The following is an 18,313-nucleotide window of genomic DNA, read 5'->3' as shown; positions in this document are numbered from 1 at the left end:
CATTTTAGCGGAAATGTGAACTTAGCCTAAACTGCAACTCCCGGACGTCGGCGCGCTTTCAGGACACGTTGGTAGTGGAAGTTTCACAACAACTAGCGAATTGCAGTGGAAAGTGAGTAATTTGCAAATGCATCACTTTATAGAATAAAATGAGAGCATCTAGTATCTCTATTCATCCTAAAACACCAATGACCTCCTAACTATTCTGAGAGCCCTGACAGCCTCAGTAGAGACCAGAAAGGGGATGTTTGGCCCTGTGCGCACTTGACGTTTTTGCTGCTTTTCTGCGGCACTTTTGTGCTGAAACCGCTGTGACATTGCTTCCCCAGCAACGTCTACGGGTTTTCAGAAGTGCTGTCCGCACACAGCGTTTTTTTGTAGCTGCGTTTTTGTGGTGACCACAAAAACGCAGCATGTCAATTATTTCTGCGTTTTTCACTCATTGAATGCAGTGCACAAAAAACGCGGTAGAAATGCTGCGGTTTTTTTCCACGGGTGTGTTTTTGTGCATTTTTTGCAGACAAAAACGCACAAAAAAAAACGTGAAAAAACGCCTAGTGCGCACATAGCCTTAATGTGTCTGATAATCAGTAGCTGCAAAGTAATACGTTTATTTCTCTCCATATAAAAAAAAATTCGGTCCAGTCCAAGATCTAGGAAAAGTAAAGAATGATCTGGTTGCCAAATTTTTATTACTTAGCAGAAAAATGTAAAAAAAAATAAATATTACATTCCAGGAAGTGTCACTTTGCACCATTGTAATAACTATTCTAGTCTTAAATAGTTCTGAGATTCTGGTGCATTTAATAGTATAAAGTCATAGTTGTCAGTACTCTGTCTGAAACAATGCTCCAAATCCTCTACAAAGTCATAGCTGTAAAATATACCATGCTGCAATACTGGCAGGGACCACAAGAGGGAGCTCACTGACTATCTAATATATAAAGCTGAGTGTGTGTATGTACTGTATGGATGGTGTGTGTGTGCGTGTGTGTGTGTATGTGTGTGTATGTACTGTATGGATGGTGTGTGTGTATGTACTGTATGGATGGTGTGTGTATGTATGTACTGTATGGATTGTGTGTGTGTGTATGTACTGTATGGATGGTGTGTGTGTATGTACTGTATGGATGGTGTGTGTGTGTGTGTGTGTGTGTATGTATATGTACTGTATGGATGGTGTGTGTATGTATGTATGTACTGTATGGAGTGTGTGTGTGTGTGTGTGTGTGTGTGTGTCCCCGCTAAAGGAATCCACACCGTCACATTTACAAACACGAAATTTTGCACAGACGCCTCATGTGACCCAGGGAACGCCATAACTATGATTTGACATTTAAATTTAACCCCACGCTTTACAGTTACTCTCCAAAAAACATGCTCCATTAAAGTAAATGGAGCCTGGAACTACTGGTTTTAATAGCAGCTGTGATTGGTTGCTATAGGAACAAAGGACATTGTTAGTATAAGAAGCTTATGTGTCAGGTAATACGATGTCTGTGGGGAGACGGCTAGAGAGAGAAAGAGACAGAGACAGAGACAGAAGGACAGACGGGCAAAGAGACAGACGGGCAAAGAGACAGACGGGCAGGGAAAGAGGAGACAGCCAGAGAGGCAGACAAAGATAGATGGACAAAGATAGATGGACAAAGATAGATGGAGAAAGAGACACAGACTGTGAGAGACAGACGGGGAAAGAGACAGAGAAATAGAGACAGACAAGGAAAGCGGCAGACAGGGAAAGAGACAGACAGACAGAGACAGACTGATACAAAGACAGACAGAGACACAGACACAGTCAGACAAAGAAAGACACAGACAGAGACACACAGACAGTTACGATCCCGGGCAACGCTGGGTACTACAGCTAGTTAATATATAAAAATCAATGTTACACAGTGAGCTCCTCCTAGTGGTGCCTACAGGTACTTCACATACTGATGCATTTAATAATATAAACTCATAGTTGTCAGTTCTCTGTCTGACACACTGCTCCAAATCCTCTACAAAGTCATTGCTGTAAAATATATCATGTTGCAATACCGGCAGTCACCACTGTATATTAATACATATAAAAAAAAAAAAAAAGAAAGAAGGTCTATACAGTGAGCACCCCCTAGTGGTAGCTACAGGTACTTCACATTAATTTCATGACTGCAAATCATTTTTTCCATTTATCTCAATTCACAAAGCGATGACAGAAAAGTAAATGTTTTAATTGTGAAAATAACCATTATATTCATTATCAAGGTAGACTCTTCAAGCTCACTTTTTGGCAGGGTCAGAAGAATATAGTTAAAAAGTGAGACTTGTTTTTGGCACTCTATAATCCGGAACGTCTGATAATGCGTCACTCGTTTCCGGACCCAACCTCCACAATGAGACCATTAGGTCATGGACATTCTTCCCTGAGAAAACCCCCATTTGTTGTAGGAAGGGGGAACGGGCACCATTTTTGCATTATTTGGCCACTAGTTCTCAGACATTTCTAGATAATGAAGTCTCCGATAAGAATTCCCATGTTTGTCCCTATTATAGATGCAGCCGAGCTGAAATTGTCATTAAATGATGTAGTGTGTGATGTAGCAACGTGATCGGTTTACCTGCAGTCCTATGTAAACCCATGTAGCTGGCTCCTTGCCTGGACACATGCTATTCTCTCATTCTTACCTCTACATTACACAAGGCTTTGAGATGGAAATGACATCTGTTTCTGTCTCTGGACACAACACTTTTATGTAAAGTCTATTTCTCATCTGCCGCTGACAGGTCCAGCAGACCCATCTGATAGGCCAGGAGGGCCGGGATCGGCAGTCGATCTCTTGGCTTTTTAAAGTCATCCCTTTCTTTCCGTAAAACTCTCATGACATCAACCGGATCGGTCTTCCCTGTGAACTTCTGTACAGATGCTTCCCTGAAAATAAAAAGTCATATACACTATATGGAGAAAAGTATTGGGTGATAAATCACTGAATTCAGGTTCTTCATTCAGCTATGCCTCCTCCAGTGTATACCATCCAACCGCTCCCCCCCCCCCAAGTGTATACCATCCAACCCCTCCCCCCCCAAGTGTATACCATCCAACCGCTCCCCCACCCTCCCCAGTGTATACCATCCAACCGCTCCCCACCCTCCCCAGTGTATACCATCCAACCGCTTCCCCAGTGTATACCATCCAACCGCTCCCCCACCCTCTCCAAGTGTATACCATCCAACCCCTCCCCCACCCCAAGTATATACCATCCAACCCCTCCCCCACCCCAAGTGTATAACATCCAACCCCCCTCCCCCACCCCCACAAGTGTATACCATTCAACCCCCTCCCCCACCCCCACAAGTGTATACCATCCAACCCCTCCCCCACCCCAAGTATATACCATCCAACCCCTCCCCCACCCCAAGTGTATACCATCCAACCCCCTTCCCCACCCCCACAAGTGTATACCATCCAACCCCTCCCCCACCCCAAGTATATACCATCCAACCCCTCCCCCACCCCAAGTGTATACCATCCAACCCCCTCCCCCACCCCCACAAGTGTATACCATCCAACTCCTCCCCCAACCCAAGTGAATACCATCCACCTCTTCCCCCAACCCCCACAAGTGTATACCATCCAACTTCTCCCCCCCAAGTGTATACCATCCAACCCCCCCCCCCCCAAGTGTATAACATCCAACCCCCCTCCCCCACCCCATCCAACCCCCCCCCAAGTGTATAACATCCAACCCCCCTCCCCCACCCCCACAAGTGTATACCATCCAACCCCCTCCCCCACCCCCACAAGTGTATACCATCCAACCCCTCCCCCACCCCAAGTATATACCATCCAACCCCTCCCCCACCCCAAGTGTATACCATCCAACCCCCTTCCCCACCCCCACAAGTGTATACCATCCAACCCCTCCCCCACCCCAAGTATATACCATCCAACCCCTCCCCCACCCCAAGTGTATACCATCCAACCCCCTCCCCCACCCCCACAAGTGTATACCATCCAACTCCTCCCCCACCCCAAGTGAATACCATCCACCTCTTCCCCCAACCCCCACAAGTGTATACCATCCAACTTCTCCCCCCCCCAAGTGTATACCATCCAACCCCCCCCCAAGTGTATACCATCCAACCGCTCCCTCACCCCCCCAAGTGTATACCATCCAACCGCTCCCCCACCCTCCCCAGTGTATACCATCCAACCGATCCCCCACCCTCCCCAGTGTATACCATCCAACCGCTTCCCCAGTGTATACCATCCAATCGCTTCCCCAGTGTATACCATCCAACCGATCCCCCACCCTCCCCAGTGTATACCATCCAACCGCTTCCCCAGTGTATACCATCCAACCGCTCCCCCACCCTCTCCAAGTGTATACCATCCAACCCCTCCCCCACCCCAAGTATATACCATCCAACCCCTCCCCCACCCCAAGTGTATACCATCCAACCCCCTTCCCCACCCCCACAAGTGTATACCATCCAACCCCTCCCCCACCCCAAGTATATACCATCCAACCCCTCCCCCACCCCAAGTGTATACCATCCAACCCCCTCCCCCACAAGTGTATACCATCCAACTCCTCCCCCACCCCAAGTGAATACCATCCACCTCTTCCCCCAACCCCCACAAGTGTATACCATCCAACTTCTCCCCCCCCAAGTGTATACCATCCAACCCCCCCCCCCCCCAAGTGTATACCATCCAACCGCTCCCTCACCCCCCCAAGTGTATACCATCCAACCGCTCCCCCACCCTCCCCAGTGTATACCATCCAACCGATCCCCCACCCTCCCCAGTGTATACCATCCAACCGCTTCCCCAGTGTATACCATCCAATCGCTTCCCCAGTGTATACCATCCAACCGATCCCCCACCCTCCCCAGTGTATACCATCCAACCGCTTCCCCAGTGTATACCATCCAATCGCTTCCCCAGTGTATACCATCCAACCGCTCCCCCACCCTCCCCAGTGTATACCATCCAACCGCTTCCCCAGTGTATACCATCCAACCGCTCCCCCACCCTCTCCAAGTGTATACCATCCAACCCCTCCCCCACCCCAAGTATATACCATCCAACCCCTCCCCCACCCCAAGTGTATACCATCCAACCCCCTCCCCCACCCCCACAAGTGTATACCATCCAACTCCTCCCCCACCCCAAGTGAATACCATCCACCTCCTCCACCAACCCCCACAACTGTACACCATCCAACTCCTCCCCCACCCCAAGTGCATACCATCCAACCCCTCCCCCACAAGTGTATACCATCCAACCCCTCCCCCACAAGTGTATACCATCCAACCCCTCCCCCACAAGTGTATACCATCCAACCCCTCCCCCACAATGTATAACATTCGGCCCCAATGCCCCCAATGTATAACCTCAGATCCCTCCCAAGAACCCCCCCCCCCTTGGTGTATAACATCCAATCCAACTCCTCACCTTTCCGGTGTATAACCTCCAACCCCTCACACCTACCCCCGATGTATAACATCCAGCCCCCCTTCCCCCTCTGAAAAGGCTGTTTCAATATTCTACATAATTTTTAAGGTGAACCTAATTAATTAAGTGGCATGCGCCTCTTAGGTTTGCCTTACTCCACCACCCCCATCATTGGGATTGGCCTGCACTACACCAGTCTTAAGGCCCCGTCACACGCAGAGATAAATCTTTGGCAGATCTGTGGTTGCAGTGAAATAATGGACATATTGTTCCATTTGTACACAGCCACAAACCTGCCACTGATTGTCCACAATTTCACTGCAACCACAGATCTGCCGCAGATTTATCTGTGTGTGTGACAGGGCCTTCAAATTAATCGGGCCTGCAGATTTGTATGATAAATCTGTATTTTCCAACCATCACCACTAGAGGGAGCTCACGACAAAGACATGTCTAGAACCATTATCGAACTCTATAAGAATAGGCAGTGAGCTCCCCCTAGTGGCTGAATGAAGGATTAACATGATTAAGTTGAAGGTTTTTGGGGGGTTTTTGTTTGTTCGTTCAACAGTTCCCCTATATGGTGACAGTATGCCCATTTTTAGAACTTCTTCCCCTCCCGCAGATTTTCTAGGGTCTCTTGAGAGCAGGGGATGATGACCCGCTCTGCTCACCTCACTCTCATGAAGGGGTTGTACAGAAATTCTTCCTCAAGGCTGGAGGGGACGGTGGGAATGTCGTCATCATCGCGAGCCTGGAAAAAAAAAAAAAAAAAGAGTACATGGAAGTAAAACAAATCAGTTTTTAAAGATATAGTCACCCAGATTTTGCGGTCCCTGATGAGCAAATGTGTCAATTTATAGAATTAAATAGAAGCAAAGAACGGCATAGCATTACTTCAATACAAAACACTGCCCAGAGACAACAATGTGCGCGGTTATTTTTTCTGATCTCCGACATCCCCTTTAAGTTCATTTGGTTGTGATTCGCCGACGAAGGTCTCTTACAGAACATTGTGGATAACACCCATAGTCACTGTCACACCTTGGCCCAGGCCAGTTTCTCCTTCACATGTTCATTTTCTGGTTCCACCTTTAGAGCAAATTTCAGGTTCCGAACGGTGTATTCATGTCCACAAAACACTTTCTACAAAGCAAGAAAAAAGAATATTCTCCGTTATTTCAAAGACATTCCAGGAATACCAACCTTTAGAGGAGTGACATGTCTGAGTTAAGTTGCTATCAAGATAATATAATGTTCCTATGATGGGTCACTCCAGAGCTGCACTCACTATTCTGCTGGTGCAGTCATCGTGTACATACATTACATTACTGATCCTGAGTTACCTCCTGTATTATACTAAAGAGCTGCACTCACTATTCTGCTGGTGCAGTCACTGTGTACATACATTACATTACTGATCCTGAGTTACCTCCTGTATTATCCTCCAGAGCTGCACTCACTATTCTGCTGGTGCAGTCACTGTGTACATACATTACATTACTGATCCTGAGTTACCTCCTGTATTATACTCCAGAGCTGCACTCACTATTCTGCTGGTGCAGTCACTGTGTACGCACATTACATTACTGATCCTGAGTTACCTCCTGTATTATCCTCCAGAGCTGCACTCACTATTCTGCTGGTGCAGTCACTGTGTACATACATTACATTACTGATCCTGTACTGATCCTGAGTTACATCCTATATTATACTCCAGAGCTGAACTCACTATTCTGCTAATGCAGTCATTGTGTACATACATTACTGATCCTGAGTTACCTCCCGAATTATACTCCAGAGCTGCACTCACTATTCTGCTGGTGCAGTCACTGTGTACATACATTACTGATCCTGTACTGATCCTGAGTTACATCCTGTATTATACTCCAGAGCTGTACTCACTATTCTGCTGGTGCAGTCACTGTGTACATACATTACATTACTTATCCTGTACTGATCCTGAGTTACCTCCTGTATTATACTCCAGAGCTGCACTCACTATTCTGCTGGTGAAGTCACTGTGTATATACATTACTGATCCTGAGTTATATATGCTGTATTATACTCCAGAGCTGCACTCCCTATTCTGCTAGTGCAGTCACTGTGTACATACATTACATTACTGATCCTGAGTTACATCCTGTATTATGCTCCAGAGCTGCACTCACTATTCTGCTGGTGAAGTCACTGTGTATATACATTAGTGATCCTGAGTTATATATGCTGTATTATACTCCAGAGTTGCACTCACTATTCTGCTGGTGCATTCACTGTGCACATACATTACATTACTGATCCTCGGTTACCTCCTGCATTATACTCCAGAGCTGCACTCACTATTCTGCTGGTGCAGTCACTGTGTACATACATTACATTACTGATCCTGAGTTACATCCTGTATTATACTCCAGAGCTGCACTCACTATTCTGCTGGTGCAGTCACTGTGTACATACATTACATTACTGATCCTGAGTTACCTCCCGTATTATACTCCAGAGCTGCACTCACTATTCTGCTGGTGCAGTCACTGTGTACATACATTACTGATCCTGAGTTATATCCTGTATTATACCCCAGAGCTGCACTCACTATTCTGCTGGTGCAGTCACTGTGTACATACATTACATAACCTGAGTCCCTGGATGTGACGTACCGTCTCAGGGGGCAGTGAACTTAAAGTTTCTAACAAGTTTTTGTACATTTGCTCAGCAGTCCCTTCAAAGAACTGTCCACAGCCTCCGACGAACAAGGTATCCCCTGGTGGAAGGAAATTAGGAAATAAATAAATAAAATAAATAAATAAATAAATAAATACAGGTCACTCTGTGAATATTTGTGCACAGTCTAATTCAGGGACTTTCCAGGACACAGGACATGATTATTAGACAACTAGCACTCCACCGTGGCTGACTGTATGCTGGGAGTTGTAGTTTTGCAGCAGTCTGACCACTGTACATCCAATAACCAAATCACCTGAAAACAGGGCCGGGGCGTCCAGACATCCGTCCTCCCACATGTAGAAGCAGACGTGACCTGACGTGTGACACGGGGTGAAAAGACATTTCACATTTATGCCCCCGAACTGTGGAGACATTTCATTCACATTCAGAGGCTGAGATCGTGTCCTGGACTCGTCCTGCTGCAGTTTCGTTACAATGTATCAGTCCGATCATTACCTTTAAGATTTGGTTGTGAACGACCCTGTGCGTTAATCCTCCGATTCGCTCGTCTGTGCCATACACCGGCAGATCGGGAAACTGCTTTACGAGTTCCGTATTTCCCCGGGAATGATCCCTTTAATGAAAAAAAATCAAGGTGACAGAAGCGGGTTTGATGCTATATCTGGGGAGGGGGGGGAGGTCTATTGGTGGGATCCTCTCCGACCCGGATGATACTCACAGATGGTGGTGGGTGCTCAGGATGGCCTTCAGGTTTGCTTTCTCTTTCTGCACAATGTCCAGAAGCTGCAGGTAAAGCAAGACGTTATTATCACCCTGAGCGCCTCCCACCATGCAGACACGTCCTTAAAGGGGTATTTCCATCTCCAAGATCCTATCCCAAAATGTAGCAGGTGTAATAACAATATTATCAAATACCTCCAATTAGAGATGTAGTATAGTTCTCCTGATTAGCCATGTTTACCTCATGTTAAGGGTATTGCAGCTTAGGTATCCATAGTTATGACCACTCATATAGTCACAGTTAATTGATTGTGGTCATAGCCATGGATATCTAAGGTCCTGGAATGCCCCAAACATGAGGTAAACAACATGGATAATCAGGAGGACTATACTACATCCCTAATTGGAGGTGGTATTTGCTAATATTATTATTACACCTACTACATATTGAAATGGCATCTTGGAGATGGGAATAACCCTTCAAATAAGATGCCCCCTGATCACTCACACACACACACCCACACATATATATTATATACACATACACACACAGTATATATACATAGTATATATACAGACACAGTGTAAATATTTGTGTGGGGGGGATTATAGGAGGGAAATGACAACCAAAATGGCCGCCGCAACGTGCCCCCTGAATAATATACACACACTGAGAAAAGTGTGCTCTGATTGATTACTATAAGTGTCACGGGCGGGGAGGAGGCCGCCGCCGCTGTGCTATCGCTGGCGCCCGGGTCCCGCGCTGCTGCTGCTCGGTGGCTCGAGCGGTGGGCCTGATCCGGGGACTCGAGCGGCGCTCCTCGCCCGTGCAGTGAAAGGGGTGGTTTTGGGGTTTGGGGAATCGGTCCGTGACGCCACCCACGGGTTGTGGTGAGGTTGGGGCACCACCACTGCTCTGGACGGGGATCCCGGGAGCGATGACAGGGAGCAGCCGAGATGTTTCTTTCCCCTCCGTGGGTAGGGGGATTTGGTGGTCCTGGGGCCCGGTGAGGATGTCGGGGAGGCAGGGTTGGCGAGGTGCAGGGTCGCGGGGGCAGTGCGGTGCCGGATGGCACGGTAGTACTCACTCAGCCAAGAATGGATACAGAGTCTCCGGTAAAACAAACGGCTGGATGGACGGGTCCCGCAGCCAGCTGCTGTGGTTACTCCCTGTAGGTTGGTGGTGGCTGCCTTTCCCTGCACCTGTTGTGTATCTTCGGTCCCGATGGCTTCCCACCGGTAACCCGCTCCCCAGCTTGGATATGGGCCGGAGGAGCCCCTTTTGCCCGCAGGCTCTGGCCCTGGGAATTCTAACTGTGGCGGTAGTTGTATTTCCCTTTCTCGGTTTGGACGGTTGCCTTCAGTCGGGTCTTTGTTGCTAGGAAACCCCGGAGGTTCCGGTCGCTAACGGATTTGACCGGTTTAACGGCGACTCCAAAGCCTGGTCGGCGTCCGTAGGCCCTGCCGGTTTGTGCTGGCTTCTCTTTGCTCCCCGGTTCGGTACCGGCGGGCCACCGCCCTCCCCCGGTCCTACGGTTCCACATCAATCGGCCTCTCCTGTAGACGGCCACCGCCGTCTGCCAACCTTGCTCTTGGTGCCCGGGCCACGTACCCGGACACGGTCAGTCTGCTCCTCTCCTACTCCTTCTCCTTCACTCTCCCTAACTGAACTCCCTTCCTTTCCCGCCTCCAGGACTGTGAACTCCTCAGTGGGTGGGGCCAACCGCCTGGCCCCACCCCACCTGGTGTGGACATCAGCCCCTGGAGGGAGGCAACAAGGATTTGTGTGTGACTGGTGTGCCTATCTCGGGGTGTGGGGTGTGTTGTTGCAGTACCTGTGACGACCTGGCTAGTCCAGGGCGCCACAAAAGCTTTTAGCAACCAATCAGAGCTCACCTTTCATTCTGTGAACAGAAATGGAAAAATAAAACACAGCCTCTGATTGGTTTCTATGAGCACATAGTAACAAATCAGCGGCTGGGTTTCATTTTTCCATCGCTGTCCACAGACAGAAAGGTGAACTCTGATTGGTTGGCAAGAGCTCACAGTAAGGAATCACAGCTCTTCTTTCATTCTGTGAACACAAGTGGAAAAATGAAACACCGCCTTTGATTGGTTGCTAAGGGTTCATAGTAACCAATCAGAGCACACCTTCCATTCTGTGAAAAGCGATAGAATAGCAATGGAAAAATGAAACACAGCCTCTGATTGGTAACTATGGGCTCTTGCCAGCCAATCAGAGCTCATCTTTAATTTAATGAACAGCAATGGAGAAATTAAACATGCCCTCTGATTGGTTGCAAAGGACGACAAAGTCCTATTTCTCCTGATTTAGGCCCTGCATATTTTAAGTTTTTCTTACTTTTTTAGCAACAGATGCATCGACCACAATGGCGTCTCTTGTATGTTCCTCTATAACAAGATACATATAGTTATCATCCAATACCGAGATCACCTTCACCTTCATGGCCAATCCACCTGTATGGATGGAGAAATAAGACACATATCACCATGTTTTCCAGTATTGTGATGCGGCAGGAATGTGTTGCTTTTTACCAGATAAAGCGATACATCAAATGAGGAAACTTTTCAGGAAGTGTCATCAGTGACATCTGAAAAAAGGGACCAAACAGACCCAATATCTGCAGCATTAGGATCAATACAAACCAAATACTAGTGCTCTGTACTCGTAACTAGTGATGAGCGGGCACTACCATGCTCGGGTGTTCAGTACTCGTAACTAGTGATGAGCGGGCACTACCATGCTCGGGTGTTCAGTACTCGTAACTAGTGATGAGCGGGACTACCATGTTCCGGTGCTCGGTACTCGTAACTAGTGATGAGCGGGCACTACCATGCTCGGATGCTCAGTACTCGTAACTAGTGATGAGCGGGCACTACCATGCTCGGATGCTCAGTACTCGTAACTAGTGATGAGTGGGCACTACCATGCTCGGGTGCTCAGTACTCGTAACTAATGATGAGCGGGCACTACCATGCTCGGGTGCTCAGTACTGGTAACTAGTGATGAGTGGGCACTACCATGCTCGGGTGCTCAGTACTGGTAACTAGTGATGAGCGGGCACTACCATGCTCGGGTGCTCAGTACTGGTAACTAGTGATGAGCGGGCACTAACATGCTCAGGTGCTCAGTACTGGTAACTAGTGATGAGCGGGCACTACCATGCTCGGGGGCTCAGTACTAGTAACTAGTGATGAGTGGGCACTACCATGCTCGGGGGCTCAGTACTAGTAACTAGTGATGAGTGGGCACTACCATGCTCAGGTGCTCAGTACTGGTAACTAGTGATGAGCGGGCACTACCATGCTCGGGTGCTCAGTACTCGTAACTAGTGATGAGCGAGCACTACCATGCTCGGGTGCTCAGTACTGGTAACTAGTGATGAGTGGGCACTACCATGCTCAGGTGCTCAGTACTGGTAACTAGTGATGAGCAGGCACTACCATGCTCGGGTGCTCTGTACTGGTAACTAGTGATGAGCGGACACTACCATGCTCAGGTGCTCAGTACTGGTAACTAGTGATGAGCAGGCACTACCATGCTCGGGTGTTCAGTACTCGTAACTAGTGATGAGCGGACACTACCATGCTCAGGTGCTCAGTACTGGTAACTAGTGATGAGCGGGCACTACCATGCTCGGGTGCTCAGTACTGGTAACTAGTGATGAGCGGACACTACCATGCTCGGGTGCTCAGTACTGGTAACTAGTGATGAGCGGGCACTACCATGCTCGGGTGCTCAGTACTGGTAACTAGTGATGAGCGGGCACTACCATGCTCGGGTGCTCAGTACTGGTAACTAGTGATGAGCGGGCACTACCATGCTCGGGTGCTCAGTACTGGTAACTAGTGATGAGTGGGCACTACCATGCTCGGGTGCTCTGTACTGGTAACTAGTGATGAGCGGGCACTACCATGCTCGGGTGCTCAGTACTGGTAACTAGTGATGAGCGAGCACTACCATGCTCGGGTGCTCTGTACTGGTAACTAGTGATGAGCGGGCACTACCATGCTCGGGTCTGGTAACTAGTGATGAGCGGGCACTACCATGCTCGGGTGCTCAGTACTCATAACTAGTGATGAGCGGGCACTACCATGCTCGGGTGCTCAGTACTGGTAACTAGTGATGAGCAGGCACTACCATGCTCGGGTGTTCAGTACTCGTAACTAGTGATGAGCGGACACTACCATGCTCAGGTGCTCAGTACTGGTAACTAGTGATGAGCGGGCACTACCATGCTCGGGTGCTCAGTACTGGTAACTAGTGATGAGCGGGCACTACCATGCTCGGGTGCTCAGTACTTGTAACTAGTGATGAGCGGGCACTACCATGCTCGGGTGCTCAGTACTCGTAACTAGTGATGAGCGGGCACTACCATGCTCGGGTGCTCAGTACTCATAACTAGTGATGAGCGGGCACTACCATGCTCGGGTGCTCAGTACTGGTAACTAGTGATGAGCAGGCACTACCATGCTCGGGTGTTCAGTACTGGTAACTAGTGATGAGCAGGCACTACCATGCTCGGGTGTTCAGTACTCGTAACTAGTGATGAGCGGGCACTACCATGCTCAGGTGCTCAGTACTGTTAACTAGTGATGAGCGGGCACTACCATGCTCGGGTGCTCAGTACTGGTAACTAGTGATGAGCGGACACTACCATGCTCGGGTGCTCAGTACTGGTAACTAGTGATGAGCGGGCACTACCATGCTCGGGTGCTCAGTACTGGTAACTAGTGATGAGCGGACACTACCATGCTCGGGTGCTCAGTACTGGTAACTAGTGATGAGTGGGCACTACCATGCTCGGGTGTTCAGTACTCGTAACTAGTGATGAGCGGGCACTACCATGCTCGGTTGCTCAGTACTCATAACTAGTGATGAGCGGGCACTACCATGCTCAGGTGTTCAGTACTGGTAACTAGTGATGAGCGGGCACTACCATGCTCGGGTGCTCAGTACTGGTAACTAGTGATGAGCGGGCACTACCATGCTCTGCTGCTCAGTACTAGTAACTAGTGATGAGCGGGCACTACCATGCTCGGGTGCTCAGTACTAGTAACTAGTGATGAGCGGGCACTACCATGCTCGGGTGCTCAGTACTGGTAACTAGTGATGAGCGGGCACTACCATGCTCGGGTGCTCAGTACTCGTAACTAGTGATGAGCGGGCACTACCATGCTCGGGTGCTCAGTACTGGTAACTAGTGATGAGCGGGCACTACCATGCTCGGGTGCTCAGTACTCGTAACTAGTGATGAGCGGGCACTACCATGCTCAGGTGCTCGGTACTCGTAACTAGTGATGAGCGGGCACTACCATGCTCGGGTGCTCAGTACTGGTAACTAGTGATGAGCGGGCACTACCATGCTCGGGTGCTCAGTACTGGTAACGAGTGATGAGTGGGCACTACCATGCTCGGGTGCTCAGTACTCGTAACTAGTGATGAGCGGGCACTACCATGCTCAGGTGCTCAGTACTGGTAACTAGTGATGAGCGGGCACTACCATGCTCAGGTGCTCAGTACTCGTAACTAGTGATGAGCGGGCACTACCATGCTCAGGTGCTCAGTACTGGTAACTAGTGATGAGCGGGCACTACCATGCTCAGGGGCTCAGTACTGGTAACTAGTGATGAGCGGGCACTACCATGCTCGGGTGCTCTGTACTCGTAACTAGTGATGAGCGGGCACTACCATGCTCGGGTGCTCTGTACTCGTAACTAGTGATGAGCGGGCACTACCATGCTCGGGTGCTCTGTACTCGTAACTAGTGATGAGCGGGCACTATCATGCTCGGGTGCTCAGTACTGGTAACTAGTGATGAGCGGGCACTACCATGCTCGGGTGCTCTGTACTCGTAACTAGTGATGAGCGGGCACTACCATGCTCGGGGGCTCAGTACTGGTAACTAGTGATGAGCGGGCACTATCATGCTCGGGTGCTCAGTACTGGTAACTAGTGATGAGCGGGCACTATCATGCTCGGGTGCTCAGTACTGGTAACTAGTGATGAGCGGGCACTACCATGCTCGGGTGCTCAGTACTCGTAACTAGTGATGAGTGGGCACTATCATGCTCGGGTGCTCAGTACTGGTAACTAGTGATGAGCGGGCACTACCATGCTCGGGTGCTCTGTACTCGTAACTAGTGATGAGCGGGCACTACCATGCTCGGGGGCTCAGTACTGGTAACTAGTGATGAGCGGGCACTATCATGCTCGGGGGCTCAGTACTGGTAACTAGTGATGAGCGGGCACTACCATGCTCGGGGGCTCAGTACTGGTAACTAGTGATGAGCGGGCACTATCATGCTCGGGGGCTCAGTACTGGTAACTAGTGATGAGCGGGCACTACCATGCTCAGGTGCTCCGTACTGGTAACTAGTGATGAGCGGGCACTATCATGCTCGGGGGCTCAGTACTGGTAACTAGTGATGAGCGGGCACTACCATGCTCAGGTGCTCAGTACTGGTAACTAGTGATGAGCGGGCACTACCATGCTCGGGTGCTCAGTACTGGTAACTAGTGATGAGCGGGCACTACCATGCTCAGGGGCTCAGTACTGGTAACTAGTGATGAGCGGGCACTACCATGCTCGGGTGTTCAGTACTGGTAACTAGTGATGAGCGGGCACTACCATGCTCGGGAGCTCAGTACTGGTAACTAGTGATGAGCGGGCACTACCATGCTCGGGTGCTCAGTACTGGTAACTAGTGATGAGCGGGCACTACCATGCTCAGGTGCTCAGTACTCGTAACTAGTGATGAGCGGGCACTATCATGCTCGGGGGCTCAGTACTGGTAACTAGTGATGAGCGGGCACTACCATGCTCGGGGGCTCAGTACTGGTAACTAGTGATGAGCGGGCACTATCATGCTCGGGGGCTCAGTACTGGTAACTAGTGATGAGCGGGCACTACCATGCTCAGGTGCTCCGTACTGGTAACTAGTGATGAGCGGGCACTATCATGCTCGGGGGCTCAGTACTGGTAACTAGTGATGAGCGGGCACTACCATGCTCAGGTGCTCAGTACTGGTAACTAGTGATGAGCGGGCACTACCATGCTCGGGTGCTCAGTACTGGTAACTAGTGATGAGCGGGCACTACCATGCTCAGGGGCTCAGTACTGGTAACTAGTGATGAGCGGGCACTACCATGCTCGGGTGTTCAGTACTGGTAACTAGTGATGAGCGGGCACTACCATGCTCGGGAGCTCAGTACTGGTAACTAGTGATGAGCGGGCACTACCATGCTCGGGTGCTCAGTACTGGTAACTAGTGATGAGCGGGCACTACCATGCTCGGGTGCTCAGTACTCGTAACTAGTGATGAGCGGGCACTACCATGCTCAGGTGCTCAGTACTGGTAACTAGTGATGAGCGGGCACTACCATGCTCGGGTGCTCAGTACTGGTAACTAGTGATGAGCGGGCACTACCATGCTCAGGTGCTCAGTACTGGTAACTAGTGATGAGCGGGCACTACCATGCTCGGGTGCTCAGTACTGGTAACTAGTGATGAGCGGGCACTACCATGCTCGGGTGCTCAGTACTGGTAACTAGTGATGAGCGGGCACTACCATGCTCGGGTGCTCTGTACTGGTAACTAGTGATGAGCGGGCACTACCATGCTCAGGTGCTCAGTACTGGTAACTAGTGATGAGCGGGCACTACCATGCTCAGGTGCTCTGTACTCGTAACTAGTGATGAGCGGGCACTACCATGCTCGGGTGCTCAGTACTGGTAACTAGTGATGAGCGGGCACTACCATGCTCGGGTGCTCTGTACTCGTAACTAGTGATGAGCGGGCACTACCATGCTCGGGTGCTCTGTACTCGTAACTAGTGATGAGCGGGCACTATCATGCTCGGGTGCTCAGTACTGGTAACTAGTGATGAGCGGGCACTACCATGCTCGGGTGCTCTGTACTCGTAACTAGTGATGAGCGGGCACTACCATGCTCGGGGGCTCAGTACTGGTAACTAGTGATGAGCGGGCACTATCATGCTCGGGTGCTCAGTACTGGTAACTAGTGATGAGCGGGCACTATCATGCTCGGGTGCTCAGTACTGGTAACTAGTGATGAGCGGGCACTACCATGCTCGGGTGCTCAGTACTCGTAACTAGTGATGAGTGGGCACTATCATGCTCGGGTGCTCAGTACTGGTAACTAGTGATGAGCGGGCACTACCATGCTCGGGTGCTCTGTACTCGTAACTAGTGATGAGCGGGCACTACCATGCTCGGGGGCTCAGTACTGGTAACTAGTGATGAGCGGGCACTACCATGCTCGGGTGCTCAGTACTCGTAACTAGTGATGAGTGGGCACTATCATGCTCGGGTGCTCAGTACTGGTAACTAGTGATGAGCGGGCACTACCATGCTCGGGTGCTCTGTACTCGTAACTAGTGATGAGCGGGCACTACCATGCTCGGGGGCTCAGTACTGGTAACTAGTGATGAGCGGGCACTATCATGCTCGGGGGCTCAGTACTGGTAACTAGTGATGAGCGGGCACTACCATGCTCGGGGGCTCAGTACTGGTAACTAGTGATGAGCGGGCACTATCATGCTCGGGTGCTCTGTACTGGTAACTAGTGATGAGCGGGCACTACCATGCTCAGGTGCTCAGTACTGGTAACTAGTGATGAGCGGGCACTACCATGCTCAGGTGCTCTGTACTCGTAACTAGTGATGAGCGGGCACTACCATGCTCGGGTGCTCAGTACTGGTAACTAGTGATGAGCGGGCACTACCATGCTCGGGTGCTCAGTACTGGTAACTAGTGATGAGCGGGCACTACCATGCTCGGGTGCTCAGTACTCGTAACTAGTGATGAGCGGGCACTACCATGCTCAGGTGCTCAGTACTCGTAACTAGTGATGAGCGGGCACTACCATGCTCGGGTGCTCAGTACTGGTAACTAGTGATGAGCGGGCACTACCATGCTCAGGTGCTCAGTACTGGTAACGAGTGATGAGCGGGCACTACCATGCTCGGGTGCTCAGTACTGGTAACTAGTGATGAGCGGGCACTACCATGCTCGGGTGCTCAGTACTGGTAACTAGTGATGAGCGGGCACTACCATGCTCGGGTGCTCAGTACTGGTAACTAGTGATGAGCGGGCACTACCATGCTCGGGTGCTCTGTACTCGTAACTAGTGATGAGCGGGCACTACCATGCTCAGGTGCTCAGTACTGGTAACGAGTGATGAGCGGGCACTACCATGCTCGGGTGCTCAGTACTGGTAACTAGTGATGAGCGGGCACTACCATGCTCAGGTGCTCAGTACTGGTAACGAGTGATGAGCGGGCACTACCATGCTCGGGTGCTCAGTACTGGTAACGAGTGATGAGTGGGCACTACCATGCTCAGGTGCTCAGTACTGGTAACGAGTGATGAGCGGGCACTACCATGCTCGGGTGCTCAGTACTGGTAACTAGTGATGAGCG

The 18,313-nt window shown here is 50.1% G+C and overlaps 1 protein-coding gene across 1 annotated transcript in view; it reads right to left on the bottom strand.

Annotated features, from left to right (window-relative positions):
- Positions 1–679: 679 nt before the first annotated feature.
- Positions 680–18,313, bottom strand: part of LOC142245540 (hydroxyacylglutathione hydrolase-like protein) — a 20,183-nt gene continuing 2,549 nt past the window's right edge. Inside the window, exons 2-9 of the mRNA XM_075318320.1 lie at positions 11,211–11,326; positions 8,847–8,911; positions 8,624–8,741; positions 8,421–8,529; positions 8,101–8,204; positions 6,488–6,589; positions 6,118–6,197; positions 680–2,914 (exon numbers count right to left, since the gene is read on the bottom strand). Of these exons, the coding sequence (XP_075174435.1) occupies positions 2,746–2,914; positions 6,118–6,197; positions 6,488–6,589; positions 8,101–8,204; positions 8,421–8,529; positions 8,624–8,741; positions 8,847–8,911; positions 11,211–11,326 (863 nt within the window). The 3' untranslated portion in view covers positions 680–2,745. The remainder of the gene's footprint in view (positions 2,915–6,117; positions 6,198–6,487; positions 6,590–8,100; positions 8,205–8,420; positions 8,530–8,623; positions 8,742–8,846; positions 8,912–11,210; positions 11,327–18,313) is intronic.

Source organism: Anomaloglossus baeobatrachus, chromosome 7, assembly GCF_048569485.1.
Source record: "Anomaloglossus baeobatrachus isolate aAnoBae1 chromosome 7, aAnoBae1.hap1, whole genome shotgun sequence".
Classification (NCBI taxonomy): Eukaryota; Metazoa; Chordata; class Amphibia; order Anura; family Aromobatidae; genus Anomaloglossus; species Anomaloglossus baeobatrachus.
The sequence above is the reverse complement of the archived record's forward strand: the minus strand, read 5'-3'. Positions and strand labels throughout refer to the sequence as shown.